The 16,081-nt window shown below is 48.0% G+C and overlaps 1 protein-coding gene across 1 annotated transcript; it reads left to right on the plus strand.

The window, feature by feature from the left end:
- Window positions 1–773: 773 nt before the first annotated feature.
- On the plus strand, window positions 774–14,660 carry LOC143015565 (heparan sulfate glucosamine 3-O-sulfotransferase 6). The gene is made up of 2 exons (XM_076169584.1): window positions 774–1,555; window positions 13,033–14,660. Exons 1-2 carry the CDS (start codon window positions 1,053–1,055, stop codon window positions 13,649–13,651), a joined length of 1,122 nt encoding a protein of 373 aa, XP_076025699.1. The 5' UTR covers window positions 774–1,052; the 3' UTR covers window positions 13,652–14,660.
- Window positions 14,661–16,081: the final 1,421 nt, after the last annotated feature.

The following is a 16,081-nucleotide window of genomic DNA, read 5'->3' on the forward strand; positions in this document are numbered from 1 at the left end:
CACTCATTTCACCTGGAGTCATCAGATGGGAGTGAACAGGATGGTGGTCTGGATCACTGCATGGTTACCATAGTTTAACACACACACACACACACACACACACACACACACACACACACACACACACACACACACACAGAAGGAGAGAGTGCAGAGGAGGAGCCCCCCTGCTGGTTGTACTGACTGCACCTGTCCGTCTCTGTTGGCCTGCGTGTGTAAAGGTTACGTGTGTGTGTCAGGCTTGGCTCCATGGGGGTGTGTGGTCAGAGGGACCAGCAGACAGCAGGTGGCCACTAGCCAGCCGCTCACAGCCAGGGCTGTAGGTCCAGGAGGGAGGGGACCTTAATAAACCCAGAGTGAGTTTAATGAAGGGAAAGGACATCAGGACTCAGTCTGTAATCAGAATATGACGACCTCCTTCATCACGTGTTCAAGTCTGATGAAATCCTTCTAATGCAGGGAAAAGCAATTAAATAAAGATACATGCTGCAAAACTGCTTCAATATAAGGGTCAGAGCAGGGGTCTCTCTCTCTCTCTCTCTCTCTCTCCCTCTCTCTCTCTCTCTCTCTTCTCTCTCTCTCCCTCTCTGTCTCTATTTGGAGAGGATGTACAGCGCCTGTTAATTATTTTCGCTGTTGTTTGAGTGGCCGGGGGTGAAGGGGCGTGTGTGTGTGTGTTTGTGTGTGAGTGAGTGTGTGATAAACAGGGCGTGGATTGGGCGCTCTGAGCGGAGGGGGTGTCGGTGTCGCGGGTTTCCACACGGACACGCTGACAGGAGCGCACACGGAGACGCGGAGGAGCGCAGCGGGACTCGAACCCACGGGGCGCCCAAAGTCAAAACAAGTTACAAGTTTGGATTTGACGCCTCGAAGAAGCGGAAGGAGAGAGGAAGAGTGTTTGTTTCTGTGCGCGGAGGAAGATGAGAGGCTTTCTGACGCGCAACGGGCAACTTGTGCGCCGCTCGGCGCCGCGGCGGCAGGGACGCGGCGGGTTTGGTCTGTGTTCTCAGCGGGAGTGAGGTTCGAACTCAAAATTACTATGAAGCTGTTAGATGTGGAATGTTTCCCGCGTTGTGTCTTCGCGCTCAGGATCGCGACTCATGGGATGTAGTAAATGGAGAGCTGCGTTCAACTTTGGACACCTGAAGGCGCAGTCCAAGCTGTCCGTCTTCCTGACCATGATCCTCCTCTTCACTTATCTCTTCTACTGCCTCAACGGATACTGTGACTCTGTGCCCAGGCCGGTGTTCGACCAACAAGCCGCCTTTCAACGCAAAATGATCTTAAATGATGGAGCGGACGCGTCACCGCAGTTACCCGGCGCGTCCCCGGCCTCGTCTGTCCGGGACACGGACAGAACCCCTCCGGTCCACAACATCTCTATAGCGAACTCGTTCGGGAGCAAGAAGTTCCCCAATGCCATCATCATCGGGGTGAAGAAAGGGGGCACCCGGGCGCTGCTGGAGTTCCTGCGCATCCATCCGGACGTGAGAGCCGTCGGAGCCGAGCCGCACTTCTTCGACCGCTTCTACGACAAAGGACTGGAGTGGTACAGGTGAGACCCAACACGCTGCACGGCCAGAACACAACCGAACCGCTGAAGCAGTGAGGAGCGGGAGAACTGTTGCCTGAGACACATCGAGAGAGATGACGTAATTGATTGAGGTGCATATAGATGGATTCTTATCCCAGGCTACGTGTAAGTGTGTCATATAGTTTAATAAGTCAGCTGTATTGACAAGAGGTCACGTGGGGTCACTGCTCTGAGGGCCCAGGGGCCACATGGGGCCACATGTGTGTGTGTGTGTGTGTGTGTGTATAAATCAAAAATCCAAAAAATACTTGAGTTGTTTCTCTCTGATGAGCTTGATTAAACCAGTCTAACCCGTCTGACCAGTCGAGCTTGATTGAGTCATTTTTTGGGATGATTAGAATGATTCGCAGGAAACTGAAAACTCTCCAGACACACATTCATACAGAAAGATGACTGTCAAGGACACAGCTGCTTTGATCCAGGTCTCTATTCTATTCTTCTTCTTCTTCTTCTTCCTTTTGTAAATTTTGACTCATTTTCACTCTGCGTTATTGTGCATTTCTCCTCTCCTCTCCTCTCCTCTCCTCTCGTCTCGTCTCGTCTCGTCTCGTCTCCTCTCCTCTCCTCTCCTCTCCTCTCCTCTCCTCTCCTCTCTCATGGATGGCAGCAAATCCAGTCCCCTGCCAATAAATTGCTGTTTATTGAGCTGACACGCTGCTTCCCTAAGTGTCCCTGTCGCTCCCCTGAGGGCCTTCGTCGCTCCCGGCCTGATAGCGGTGGGAGGATGGGGTGTTGTGGGCGGTGGTCTCGGTGGTCTGAGATGATTCTACGGTCAAGTGTTTATGTCTTTGGAGGAGGATCAGCCTGATATGAGCTTCAGTAACCAGAAGCGTGTAAAGATTTGTATTCCTGTCATGGACAGAGCAACATGAGAGAAAACACAACTTAACAAATACTGTAAAAAGACAATAAACATTCTTCGGCAAGTGACATCATTGTTTTGTAAGTTGCTGTGAGCACAAAGCCTCAAAATGATGACGCCCCCAAATCTGAGGATGAAGGGATGAAAGAGAAGCAGAGAGGAAAATATGAGAGAAACATCTGTGGAATAAATGAGAGGTCGAATGTGCAGAGGAGCAGGACACAGGACGCAGAGACGGGCAGGGAGGACGTGGACGCGTGGCACGAGACGAGACGCAGAGACGTGCAGGGAGAGATCAATACAGCTGGGTAATGATCTGATCACTGTGAGGCTCAGGTGGGGTGTGTGTGTGTGTGTGGTGTGTGTGCAGGTGGACATGGTTCCAAAAGTGAGGTCTGAGTGTTTGCTGAGAGGATGTTTGCTGTGTGAAACGGCAGAAAAATGTAAACAAAGACACACAAACCAGCCCCATGTTTTTCATTTGTCCTAATCGTGCTGCTTTACTTAAAACGTGGCTTCATCTCTCATCCAAAGAGCGAGAACCAAATAGCTCTGAGGAAGACTGTAATGTTTTCTGTAAGTGTGGGCCCGGTGGTCTGAAGACGCATGCCTCAGATCCACAACATCCTCGGGTCAATTCCAGCGGTGGATGTTTTGTTGCACGTTTGCCCCCAAATCCATCACCTCTGTCCCGCTTCCAGGGGCGGCCCTAGCACTTATGGGGGTGGAGGGGCTGAGCTGAAAATGGGGCCACCTACTGACAGTTGATGCAAGAGGCCAAAAGGTCAGGAACTACTTTGTCTGGAAATGATGGAATATGGAATATGAACTTCATCAGAGTAAATGAAGTCTTCTTGCTCCATGCATGAACACGCTGCTCCTCTACGTGAGGTTATGACTTCATTAAGATACAAGTGTGTTAAGTGTTGCCTCCATTTGAGGGTCAGAGCAGCAGAAGGGGTTAAAGGTGAGAGGACCAGCGACCTTTACGCGTCTCCTTTTACTGCGTGCTGTTGATAGGGAGCCGACCTGAGCTTGTAATCTTCTGACGCAGACGTGACGTTCAGGCTTCTCTCTTTGTCTCTACTTTTCCTCTGGTAATGTCGGCGTAATGAAACGCGTGTTTCTGCTCCGTCCTAATCCGCTGACAGCTTGCGTCAACACCGTGTGAATTGGACCGGTGTAATGACAGCTCAGGCATTAACGTGGACAGCTCAGGGACGCATGGAGGCGCTGAGAGGGATTAGGCCCCCAGACGCACTTAAACAAGGCCTTATGAAGCATCAGCCAACACCCCCGCCACCGCCACCTCCACCTCCAGCCAGCCCTCGCTGCCCTGCTCTGTGCTGAGCGCCTCAGTGTCGCTCCACCTCAGGCCTCCGTGCTACAGGGGAGGATTACAGCACCCAGGGGCGGCGTAGCTCACTGCACTGTGGACAAGGGAAAAGACTGAGTCTCCTGTTTTAGATTTCTTTAAATGTTTCCTTTCCTTTTCTTTCCTTTCCTTTCCTTTCCTCTCCTTCCCTACCCACTCCACACATCCGCATATCATGTGTTGTTACAAAAATATTATTCATTTAGTGTAATTGCACATTAAGTGCCCTGTGATTCGCATGTATTCTTTTGAAACAGAGCGTTGGTGTGAGAGCCAACAACATCATCTGAGACGGGGCTGGAAAGCATCACTTAAACATTTATTCTGCTGCTTTCAAAGCGTTGTCTGTGTCTCTGAGCTTGGAAAGCGTTTTGGCCTCTGTCTTCAGCTGGTAACCAAGTAAAACACATGGACATCCTTAAAGGAAGCATTTGGCAAATTGTTTGAGAAAAAAATGCTTATATGTGGAAAAGCCTTTGCTTTGCCATCTCCTGGAAATGACTCTGTGGTTTGGTGGTGGAGAATGAGGCTTCAGACAGCCAGGGTGTCCAAGGGAGTGGGAGTGTGAGTGTGTGTGTGTGTGGGCTTGTGTCTGTGTGTGTGAAACTGTATTCTAAAGGATTGATCAGCTCTACCTGAAGTCCATCCTCTCCCTGCTTCCTCTCTCCACCTCTCAGCTGCATAAATATCCAGCAGATATAAATGTCATTTCCCAATATCGATCAGCTAAAATAGGTTCTTTGTATTGATCTCCCCTCCGCTGCCTTTATCACGCTGTTGCAGCAGAAATGAATTAACTCCTGAATATTCAATCTTGTTGACAAGGTGGTGTTTCTCCCGTCCGACGCTGACATTTACACCCCACAGTCTGAGTGTGGCTGGAGTGGATTTATTGGCTTGTTCAGCTCAGTCAAACAGTCTCTCTCTCTCTCTCTCTCTCTCTCTCACTCTCTCTCTCTCTCTCTCTATGTCTCTCTCTCTCTGTCTCTCTGTCTTGTTAGAGCCTCTTTTTCTTTCTGCCTGCGTTTGTCTCGCTGTCTCTTCATCTTCTCCTCTTATCGACCTTATTTGTCTCACTGTGTGTAGTCTGAATCTCTTTCTCTCTCTCTCTCTCTCTCTCTCTCTCTCTCTCTCTCTCTCTCTCTCTCTCTCTCTCTCCTTATGGCCTCTCTGTCTTTCTCCTTCCACTCTCTTTTCTCTCGGTTGTTTAATTCTGCGGAGTGTTGGATGCGCTACCTAGACAGGAATGTCCAGGTTTTATTTCCTGTCAGGCTCTGTGCCGCTCACAGGGGATTCTCGTGCAGAATTCCGCTCCCTGCACGCTCTTGGAAGCTGCATGTTACACTGAGTGCTTTTGGACAGAAAGCTTTGGGAAAACTGAGCCTTTCATGGAATAAATTGTAAAAAAGGTTGTAAAAAAAGTCAAATATATAGAATTAGTTGGATGAAGGAGGTCTTTGTGTCGGAGGCTGCAGGCTCCAGTGATCAGGCAGCACGCAAAGTTGCATCAGAGCAAGAATGTTTGTCCTGGATAATATTGAGTTTTCCTCTTATGTTCCTTATATTCTTTCATTTCCTCTTGTTTCTTTGGTTTGTATTTCTGATATTCTATTGGCGGTCACATTTTATTTACTTTATTTGGTCTCTGTGGTCTTTTTACTGTATTTTATTTCTACTTTTAATGGCCAGTCCAGTTTTTGGTCATTTCCGAGCACTTTGACATTATGTGGAAAAACAGATACATTTAGATGGATTGATTTATTGATTTATTGATGGATAAACTACTATGTGAAGCTGCACGAGTGTAAGAATACATTTTCCCAATATATTTTCCTGCAATTTCCTTTTTATTGCTTTTCAATTTTATTTTATTTTATTTTATTTTATTTTATATTATTTTATCTTATTTTATCATTATTATTATTGTTATTATTATTATTATTATTATTATTATTATTATTATTATTATTATTTTATCTGATCTTATTTTATTTTATTTTATTTTATTTTATTTTATCTTATTTTATCATTATTATTATTATTATTATTATTATTATTATTATTATCATTATTATTATTATTATTTTATCTTATTTTATTTTATTTTATTTTATTTTGTGAAGCTGAGTGCTGAGTCAGTTTCTTTGTGACTCTTGCTGCTGTTTACATGCAAACTGATTTTTTGTCAGGATTGATACAAAATGAAAATCAAGGTGGAAAAAGTCTGCGGGCCTAATCAAACATGACTTGATAAATTGCTGTGGGATAGCTATGGATTTTTACTCTGCGGTAAAAAGGCCCGATGCAACTCAGTCATCGATATTTTGACAGCTCGTCATTGGGCGACCTTTCCCCTCCCAGCATGCTGAGTCTCCTCCAGTCACACGTAATGGAATCAGATGTGTGAGCGAGAGAGAGAGAGAGAGAGAGACAGGATGATCACTGCATCACTCCTTCATCTCACACACACTCCTCAGACAGGTTAACACTCTTTTGTGTTCTTTCATTGTGGCTTCATTTCAGTTGAAGCTGTCTGACCTGATAGTCACCATATTTAGCAGAGCCGAACAAAACAACCCTCTTCCTCCTTCCTCCTTTCCCATTCCTCCTCCTTCCTCCTCCTCCTCCTCCTCTCTCTCTCCCTGTCTGGTCTCCTTCCCTCTAATCTTCTCGCTTGTTTCTCATCGCTCGATCTTATCAGCGGTTTTTGTTGTGTAGATTGTAAACAAAGGGAAAAAAGTAGGGAAGGGTGATAAAAGAGTTACACTGCAAATAAGCTGCTGAAAATCATAGTGTCTCTGTGTGTGTGTGTGTGTGTGTGTGTGTGTGTGTGTGCACGTGTGTGTGTGTGTGTTTATCAGATCTGCACCCACTTTACCATCTGCACTGGTCTGTCTGGAGAGGCAGGTAATTATTGACTTTGTGTTCCCTCTGAGTTTGGGTGTGTGTGTGTGTGTGTGTGTGTGTGTGTGTGTGGCCTTAGACCTCTCCCCGGTGTCCATCTCTGTTTAATGTCTGACTGAGTGTGTGGGTGGGGGTGGGGGGGTCGTGAGAACTTGCAGCCACCCTGAGAATCCCCACAGAGTAACACACCTCTCTTTGTGTCATAAAAAGCTTCCTCCAGCGTTCCTGTTGGCTCGACTTAGCCGACTAAGCGGAACTGGTTAATTGTTGGCGATGTCCGCTCCCATTTTGAGGGGAAATGAGATTAATTGAAGTCTAGAAAGTCTGGCAGGGGGATGCTGCTCAGCTAGAGGACAAGGAGAGCAGAAATGCAAAGCTGAGGAGGGAAACTCCTGGAAGCAGCAGCAGCTACCGCCTCATGTCCGTCCAAGTCCTACTGTGTCCGGGACGTTTGGTGCGTCTGGTAGGTGGCGGCGCTCGCAGACCACCAGATGGACTGTTTCCACTTTCTAGACCGTCTCCCTCTCCGCCGCCGCTGATTTCCGCTTTCAGCTCTGCGTGCGGATAACAATGAGCTGAGAAACCACAGGGAGCCTCAGCCTGTAGCCGGCTCCTCGGAAGTGGGCTCCTCACCGTCGCACAGCATCCAATGTTCTCATTGGTGGAGACCTGGGGAGTTGCCAGACGAGCAAAAGTCCATATTGAGTCGATTACAGAGGTGTGTGTGTGTGCAGATGTGTGTGTGTGTGTGTGTGCAGATGTGTGTGCGTTCATTCAGAAAAAGCAGTTTAATTAGTGGAAACGCGGCTGCTTCCTCTGTGGGCTGCGCAGAGAGGAGAGGAGAGGAGAGGAGAGGAGAGGAGAGGAGAGGAGAGGAGAGGAAACACTGTGAGGCCTCATGTTTAATGTTTAACACGACTCAAGGCCCTGAATCAGGATGTTTAACTACGAGCTCAGAGAACATCAGCAACTCATCTCAGCATGAAGTTCATAAGAGAACCAACCTGAGTGACAGACCTGACAGACACATGTACATACTTTCATCTGGTTTATAGTCTTCTATGAATCCTTTTGCTAAATTGTTTTTGGAATACATTGAATGATATCCTTGCATATATTTTACAGTATTTATGCATAGTTAATTGAAAAGCAGAGAGTTTTACTTTACATTTAAAGAACAGTTTGTTTTATAGGAACAGAAGATTTCACTCACTACATAAACTCCCAACTTCCCAGCTGAAGTTATGTAACTATGGCGACGGCGTGGTGACGTCACTGGGGTCGGCCTGTGAGAGGAAGGAAGTGGCGTCGTGTAATCTGTCTCCTCTCCGCCCCATCTATCCGTCCATCCTGTATTAAGGAGATCAGATGATGGCAGGGTGGAGCCTCGAAGGGTCCTGGAGGCCCTGGAGGTCCCGGAGCCCCGGAGCCCCCGGAGCCCCCGAAGGTCCCAGAGGCCCCTGGCAGCCGGCAGATGAAAAACACCCACACACACACACACACGTCGCCCACAGTGAGCCGACAGGAACACAAGTGCAGATTTTCCCATTTGATAAGTCAGGAGGGGTGGGAGCAATCAGAGGCAACGCACATGCTCAGGCACATTTACAACAGCTCACACACACACACACACAGACACACGCCACACACATGAATATTCTCACACACACTCTCTGTTGTGTTCCCTCCCTCCTTCCTTTCTTTATTCTGTCCTCATTCTTTAGTCTTTCTTTCTTTATCTTGGTGCCATGTTTGATGCGAAGACACTGTCTACCGTTCTCTCTCTCTCTCTCTCTCTCTTTCTCCCTCTCTCTCTCTCTCTCTCTCTCTCTCTCTCTCTTTCTCCCTCTCTCTCTCTCTCTTGCCAGTAAAGACCTGTTGCTGCTTGCGTGAACAGCTGAGCTTTTGTTGACTCTGAGCTGCATTTCCTGTGTGCCAGATGACATTTTGTGGGAAAAGACGCAGCGAAGCAGCCAGTGTGCAGCCGCCGTACAGCTCATCAATCAGTAACAGAGAGAAACCAAACAAGACATTTATTTAGACCAACATGTTACTCTCACACCGCCAGAGGCTCAAACTGTGAAAGAGTTCACACAGAGAGAGAGAGGGGAGGGGAGGGGGGGGGGGGGGGGGGGGGACAAATCTTCCTCTGTCATTAGGAAACTCTGACTGACCACTTCTCACTCACCGCTCTGCTTCCCTGTGATGTCTCTATTAAGCGTTACGCCTCTATTTTCCCCTCTGCTCGACACATTCTTCTGCTCTTTCCTACCGACCTACAACAGTGATGCAAACCTCCTCAGTAAAAATACTTAAGGCCGCCCCGGTGCGTCGGCCAGGCAGCGGTCTTCAGAGTGTGTTGTGTGTAGTGTGAAGTGTGTAGTGTGTAGCAACGCGCCACACACAGCCAAACCAGACGCACGGCTTACAAACACACAAATAGGAGTTTATGCTGCGCAGATGTTTTGGAAGGTGAAGGTTCAGAATCAATTTTGGCTCTTTTCATCGGAATTTTGTGTATTTTTATTGAGAGAGGAGAGACTTATGATGCTGGAGCGATTTACATGGAGGATAAAAGGATAGAAGGCCGATATTGGCTTGAAGAATCAGCCCACTAATACATCAGCCCGGCTCTCCCACACACACGCACACACACACACACACACACAAAACGTCCTCTTTTTCTCCTCTTTTATTGAGTTCCTCGCGCTCCCTGCTGACTTCCAATCAGCCCACAGAAGCTCCTCTGCTGTGTTTTTGCTGTCAGCAATGACAAAGCTCTGCCTCCACGCGACATTGACTTCCAGACACGAGCCGGCTCTCACAGACCTCTGAGCGGGCGGAGGATCCGTCTTCACGTGTGCCTCTGCAGCGCTCACATACGCCGGCCTGTGTTTTTATAAATTCCTTCACACGTGTCAGATGTATTCATAACACTCTCACGTTGAAGGATGAGTGGAGGCTTTTGAAGTCGTGGAGGGAAAGAGAGATGCAGAGTCAGATAGGGAAGTGTGGGGATGGAGAGAGAGGGCGAGGAAGAAACGGAGGAGAAGAGGAGGAGGAGGTGGATGACATGCTGCATTACATGATCCACCGTGATCCCTGGTGGTCCGGACCGCCCTGTGAATCACAACCATCTGCCACTGACCTTCAGGGTGGAAGAGGCCATATACGCCCAGCACTGGGAGGACGGGGGGTAAAGGGGGGGGTCTGGGGTCTGGGGTCTGGGGTCTGGCCCCGGGCCCAGAATAATGTTAGGCAGGGCCTGTATGGATCACAGCTTTCAGAGCCCGAACCCCGGGAGCAGAGGGACACTTCCTAACCCAGAAACACTCTCATCTCCACCATCGCTCCCTCCCTCTCTCTCTCTCTCTCTCTCTCTCTCTCTCTCTCTCTCTCTCTCACACACACACACACACACACACACACACACACACACACACACACACACACACACACACACACACACATACGCACACATACTGAGAACTTCATTGCTCCCAGATGTGGATCCATCCTGTGTAAGGCATGTTCAAATGGTGATAGTGTGTGTGTGTGCATACGCATATGTGTGTGTGAGACAGTAGAAAGAAGAGGGGGAGAGAGAGAGAGAGAGAGAGAAACAGAGTTGAAAATGAATAGTGTGTGTGTTCTGCTGGTTGCCTCCTCACTGGTAGTGATAATGGTGTGTGTGTGATTACAGGACATGCAGGTGCTTGTTACTTTATAAATGCAGACGCTCATACACACATGAGAAAAGCCTTCTTATGGATCAGCTCCTCTGCTGCCCCGGGATGGAAAATGTGATGTGAGCTCTGTGTAAAGTAACCAACCTCCTGTCCTCTGCTGCTGGGAGTCCTGACATTGCTCGCCGCTGTGTCCTCATATTTTGCTCATAAACAGAAGCCTATTAGGCCGCACTGCTTTAAACAGAACCCTAATAAAGTGCAGCCCACCCACACAGACGCACAACGCTGTTAGACGTGTGTGTGAGAGCGCCTGGACTCATTTCTATTCACAGATAAACACACATCTGTGTACTTTCAAACCCGACCGCATTCCTGCCCCAGATGCAAACGCTAAAGGTGTGATGATGAAATGAAACAATCGGGGGGTCAGCGGCTCCACACACACACACACACACACACACACACACACGCACACACACACACACACACACACACACCACCACCGCCATCAGATAAACCCAGAAGAACAAAAGCCTGGGTTTGCTTTTGTGAGAGTGTGTTCTTGGTCTGCGTGACAGAGAGAGAGTTTCTGATAAGTGGCCACAGGTTAACGAGATGATTCCGTGCTTTTCCTTTTCTTCCCTCCGTCTCTCCTTCCTCCCCGCCGCTGTGTGGCCTCCTCCTGGGCTTTCCGTTGCAGCCAGGAGGCTCTGCTGGGATTACAGGCCAGCGGTTCCAAATGTAAACACGATGTCGATGGAAGCCCCGCACTAGCCTCGCGTGGAACACCGTGGCTTCCATCAGACTGAGTGGACAGAATAAAACATTCAGCCGGAGCTTCAGTGTGTCTGCGGTTCTGCTGCTCCAGGATCCATTCTGTTGGCAAATTTTTTGTGCTTTTATAAGATATTACTGCTCTGAAAATGAGCTGAATGGAGGATAATCTATAGTTCAAGCACCTTTGCCTATTAACTCTGCACCAGAACATCACCACAGACTCCTGAGGTGTGTTTGACCTCAGATCAGGGATGTGTTCGTTTATCCAAGGGTGGAATTTTCCTTCAAACCCAGAGTTGTTAAAATTTCCTCGGATCCAAATCAGAAACTTTGCTGTTTTCTGTTGGAATCAGATTTAATTCAGAATATATGAGCGCTCACATCACGCGCCGACTTCCCCCAGAAATGAGCTTGTGACCGTCCGCCTGCTGGCTTCATCCTTAAACATCAAACTGGGAGACTTCATGTTTTGATGAACTTTTCTCCCTGAGGGGTTTTCATGTCTCACTATTTTGTTTCTCCCAGCGTCTCTTATGAATCCCATCCGTTGTGTACTTGCTGTTACCCTCATGCAGTCGGTGCCAGGGGCCTTGCCGGTCTTGGCGTGGGATGTGTGTGTTGGATCAGAGAGAGGAATGGAGGCGGCTCCGTCACCCCCACACCAGAGCTCACAAACCCATCGGGCCTTTCAGTTACAGACCAACCACGAAGATTACGTGAAGAGAGCGGGGGGAGGAGGGGGGGATCTGAGGGGTCTCTCACAAAAATCCCCCCAAAATGACCCCCCTGAGATTTGGGTCTTAGATGTAAACTAAAGGGACATTTCCAGTTCTTCTGCTGAGCTTTTAAAGGAATGGAAAGTAGGCGTGATATTTCAGAATAAAATCCCGTTTCAGGATTGCAGCGGCTTTTGAATGAAGCCAATGAAACCAGGAGGCAAATAAGTTTTCCTTTCCCTCCCATTTCCCTCAATATATATACAATCTGCTCTGCCGTGTAATAAGGACTCTCAGTCAAGCGCGGAGCTTTCGGAGGTACCGCTTCTTCCTCAGCCTCTGAGTCATCGGAGCACGAGCGCGGTGAAGATCAAAAGCCAGAAAGAACGACCCGGTCCTCCGAAAGCCAACATGTGCCCCAGAATACCACAAAACAATCAGAGGGCCAAAAGCAAACACCAGGATTGGAATGAGAAGCATTGCCTGGCAGCCATTAGCTGCAGTCATTCTCTCTAATATGTTTATGTAAAGGAGCGATATTGACTTCCTGAACAAAAGTGCATGAAAACAGAGAATATTCACTGTGGTTTATAATTTAAAGTTATCAGCTCGTAATGAAGTTTACTCTGCAAAAACTCTGCAAGTACGTCAGTGATTCTCTCACTCTGAGGACAAAGAGGACAGGAAGAGACGAGGATGTTACCGTCTGTGTGAGAGAGGAGGAAGATGAGAGCAAATCATCTCCCTGAGGTCAATCTGCGGTTTTCCTACAGTAGCCGCACACGGACTCTCTCTCTCCCTCCGACACGGTCACTCCATCAATGCCAGCAGCTAATGTCATGTTTATCTGCCTCTAAATCACAGATTTAGGCCACTAATTACAAAGCAAAATCAAAAAGCCTTAGAGGCAAAGCGAAACAGCATCAAAGGAACGCTGGGAGTCACGAGAAAACCCAGGGAATGTATTAATTTTGTAATATGTAGATGTTATTTTTGTAATACGGAACATGTGTGTGCACTGGTGGAATGTTTACGGCATCATTTTATAATAGCTCTCTCTCTCTCTCTCTCTCTCTCCCTCTCTCTCTCCTTGCTGCTCTTCTCTCTTCCTGCAGGAACTTGATGCCTCGTACGCTGGAGGGTCAGATCACCATGGAGAAGACCCCCAGTTACTTCATCACCAAAGAAGCCCCTCGCCGCCTCTTTTCCATGAGCCGTCAAACCAAGCTCATCGTGGTGGTGCGCGACCCCGTGACCCGGGCTGTGTCCGACTACACCCAAACTCTGACTAAGTCCCCCGGCCTCCCGTCCTTCCAGAGCCTGACTTTCCGCAACGCCACCACGGGCCTCATCGACACGTCCTGGAGCGCCGTGCGCATCGGCATCTACGCCAAGCACCTGGAGAACTGGCTGCGCTACTTCCCCCTGTCGCGCTTCCTCTTTGTGAGCGGCGAGCGCCTGGTGACGGACCCGGCGGGCGAGATGGGCCGGGTCCAGGACTTCCTGGGACTCAAACGCGTGGTGACAGACAAGCACTTCTACTTCAACCAGACCAAAGGTTTCCCCTGCCTGAAGAAGCCGGAGGGGAGCAGCAGGCCGCGCTGCCTGGGGAAGTCAAAGGGCCGACCTCATCCCCAGATCCCCTCTGAGGTGCTGCTCAGGCTCAGAGACTTCTACAGACCCTTCAATCTCAAGTTCTACCAAATGACAGGCCAGAACTTTGGCTGGGACTGAATCGTCACTCTGCTACCAAAAGCTCTTAAAACTTGCGTGTGGAATTCTTGTTCAGCCAAGAAGCAAAGTGAGATGGAGATACATTATCTCACGCTGGGTTCAGACTGGAGGCAAAGCCGTGAATACAGGGAGGCAAATATTTACTTTGCATTCAATCTGTTCACAACTTCTGCGTTACCAAAGCTTTTACTGTGTAAAATACATCTTTCCTTTACTGCATCTCATCTCTAAGCTCTGAGACGTGAACATAGGCTCTTAAAATGTCCTTTAATGACTTCTGCTGGGGCTGTGGGATGAGCTGAAGAGCCAGATTGAAGCTGGTGCTGATTTGCTTCAAGTTGAAAGAAATGTTTTGAACTTATAGGGTTTGGTGGCGTAAGTACCAAAAATATGCTCAGTTGTCCAAAACACTTAACAGTCTGACCTCCACATTGAGGATAACAAGAGGGAGAAGCCAGCACAGCAAAGAGATTCCTAAAGTTAAACCAAATGGTAACGACTTGAGAGTAACGAGCGCTGACAGTGTGGCAGAGCTGCGATAAAGCAAACAGCAGATTGGATCAGTGAGAAGGACGCACGGAGCAAGAAACCTCACCAAAATACAGTCTGGACTTAAGCACAATGGAACAATCAAAATGCATCTACATGTTGAAGAGTTCCTATCAGCGTTGATCAGATAAGACTTTGTTCTGCACAGTTAATCCTGCACAAACAGCAGGACCATGAAAACTCTTCTGTTCTGGAGTTTCTTATGATTTTTCTAAGGATTTATGGTGGAGCAAAAAGAAAAAAGCTCCTGTTCTTGTAAAAACACAGTTTGTGCTGTAAATGTTATTTATGTTTTGTGTCATGTCATCATAAACCATATCTGTATCTGTGACAGGTCTCTGCTTGGTTGGATCAACACAAACGCCACTCACACACAACTGTATAGTTCTTAAAGTCTAATTTATAAGATGGCAAAATATTGTTGAGATGTTTTCTGAGACACTTTTGTATTTGAAATTCTGCAAAGTAAAAGTTTTATTCTGAAAAATGTTTGTTCCAAATGTAATATTTTTTTTATTGTGGCTCATGTTGCTTTATTTCATACTTAAACTTATAAAATACCTGCAAAAAGACTTTATCACCTGGATCTTAAGTGAGAGGTCAAGCGCTCTTTGGCAACAGGCAGCCCGAACATTTCCCCTGTGGAGGGAGGCTGAGGAAACGCCGACGTGGGGGCGGGGCAGGTGGAGGGGGACAGGGGGGCGGGTGGGCTGAGGCTAAATTTGAAGTTAACAGGACGGAGGCTTTTCTGATGTGTAAGCAATCAATTCAGCGGGCTGATTGGAGACCTTACTGGGGATGGCGGTCTTTGACCTCTTCACCCCCCCTGTGACCTGTGAGCCTGGCCGCTATAAACTGCTGACCACAACCACCGTGCCTGTTAATGGAGTCTCTCTCTCTCTCTCTCTCTCTCTCTCTCTCTCTCTCTCTCTCTCTCTGCATGGGCTGTGGGTTGCATGCTCTCACACACATACACACAAACAACCTCACACAAACACACACACACACACACATACACATACAGTTGCAACCCCCCAGACCCATTAATATTACATTCTCAGGCTCCTGGACCTCCACTGAAGGGAGAGGGTCTGGATCAATACCTGCCTGTTTAGTTTATAGGCGGAGGGGATATGTGCTTATACGTACCATGTCCCTCTGTCACTTTGATTTAGCTCAGGGGTCGAGCAGGGGTCACCATCATATATTTGTAAAATATTATTTAACACCTGATATATCTTCCACAGCTCCCTAATCGATGCAGGGCCGGAGCAGGAATCCACAGGGGCATAGACGGGGACGCTGGGCCGGGCGTCAATTTTAATCTTTCCGGGTGCTGCAGCGTCACTGTGAGCTTTCTGTTCCATTCGTCTAGGTTCTGATTTAAATTGTCATTAAAGTTCTTATTGTATTTCATTACAAATGGGCCATGGTACAGGTTGGATTGGTTTCCCTTGTTACGAGTCGTCCACAGGTACTGTACATCCACCCAGAGGTCAGGAAGAAGGAAAATACAGCAAAGTGGAGCAAGCTGGAATCACAGGAGTGGCCGATCTGTCACTGATAGCATAAATGGACTGCCTGCGTTCCGCCGTGATGAATGGTTGGCAAATTTGAGAAGCAAAGATGAAAAACAGGCTCGCTCCTTGTCTTCAGATTCGGCTCGGAATGATGAGCGGTTACCTTGGGAAAATCTTTTACCAAAACGTATCAGCGTTTGACAGGTGGCTGGTGTTCATTTTCCAGCTTGCATACTCCTCTGTTATTGAATATCTTCAAGTCACACAACCCCATTCAAGGGCGAGGAGTGCGTAAAGGGAATCGGCCAGCTATGTCGTCGAGTTTCCCTCGCTGAAAAGTTTCCTTTATGCCTCTCTCTGC

Source organism: Genypterus blacodes, unplaced genomic scaffold (genome assembly GCF_046128005.1).
Source record: "Genypterus blacodes isolate CSIRO-AG114 ecotype Tasmania unplaced genomic scaffold, CSIRO-AGI_Gbla_v1 ptg000209l_1, whole genome shotgun sequence".
Lineage (NCBI taxonomy): Eukaryota > Metazoa > Chordata > Actinopteri > Ophidiiformes > Ophidiidae > Genypterus > Genypterus blacodes.

What these genes read in the sequence shown, in the direction of transcription:
- LOC143015565 (XM_076169584.1), top strand. Translation starts at nt 1,053, where the DNA reads ATGTGGAATGTTTCCCGCGTTGTGTCTTCGCGCTCAGGATCGCGACTC. An exon ending in AAAGGACTGGAGTGGTACAG is followed by an intron (nt 1,556 to 13,032) that starts GTGAGACCCAAC and finishes CTCTTCCTGCAG; the next exon opens with GAACTTGATGCCTCGTACGC.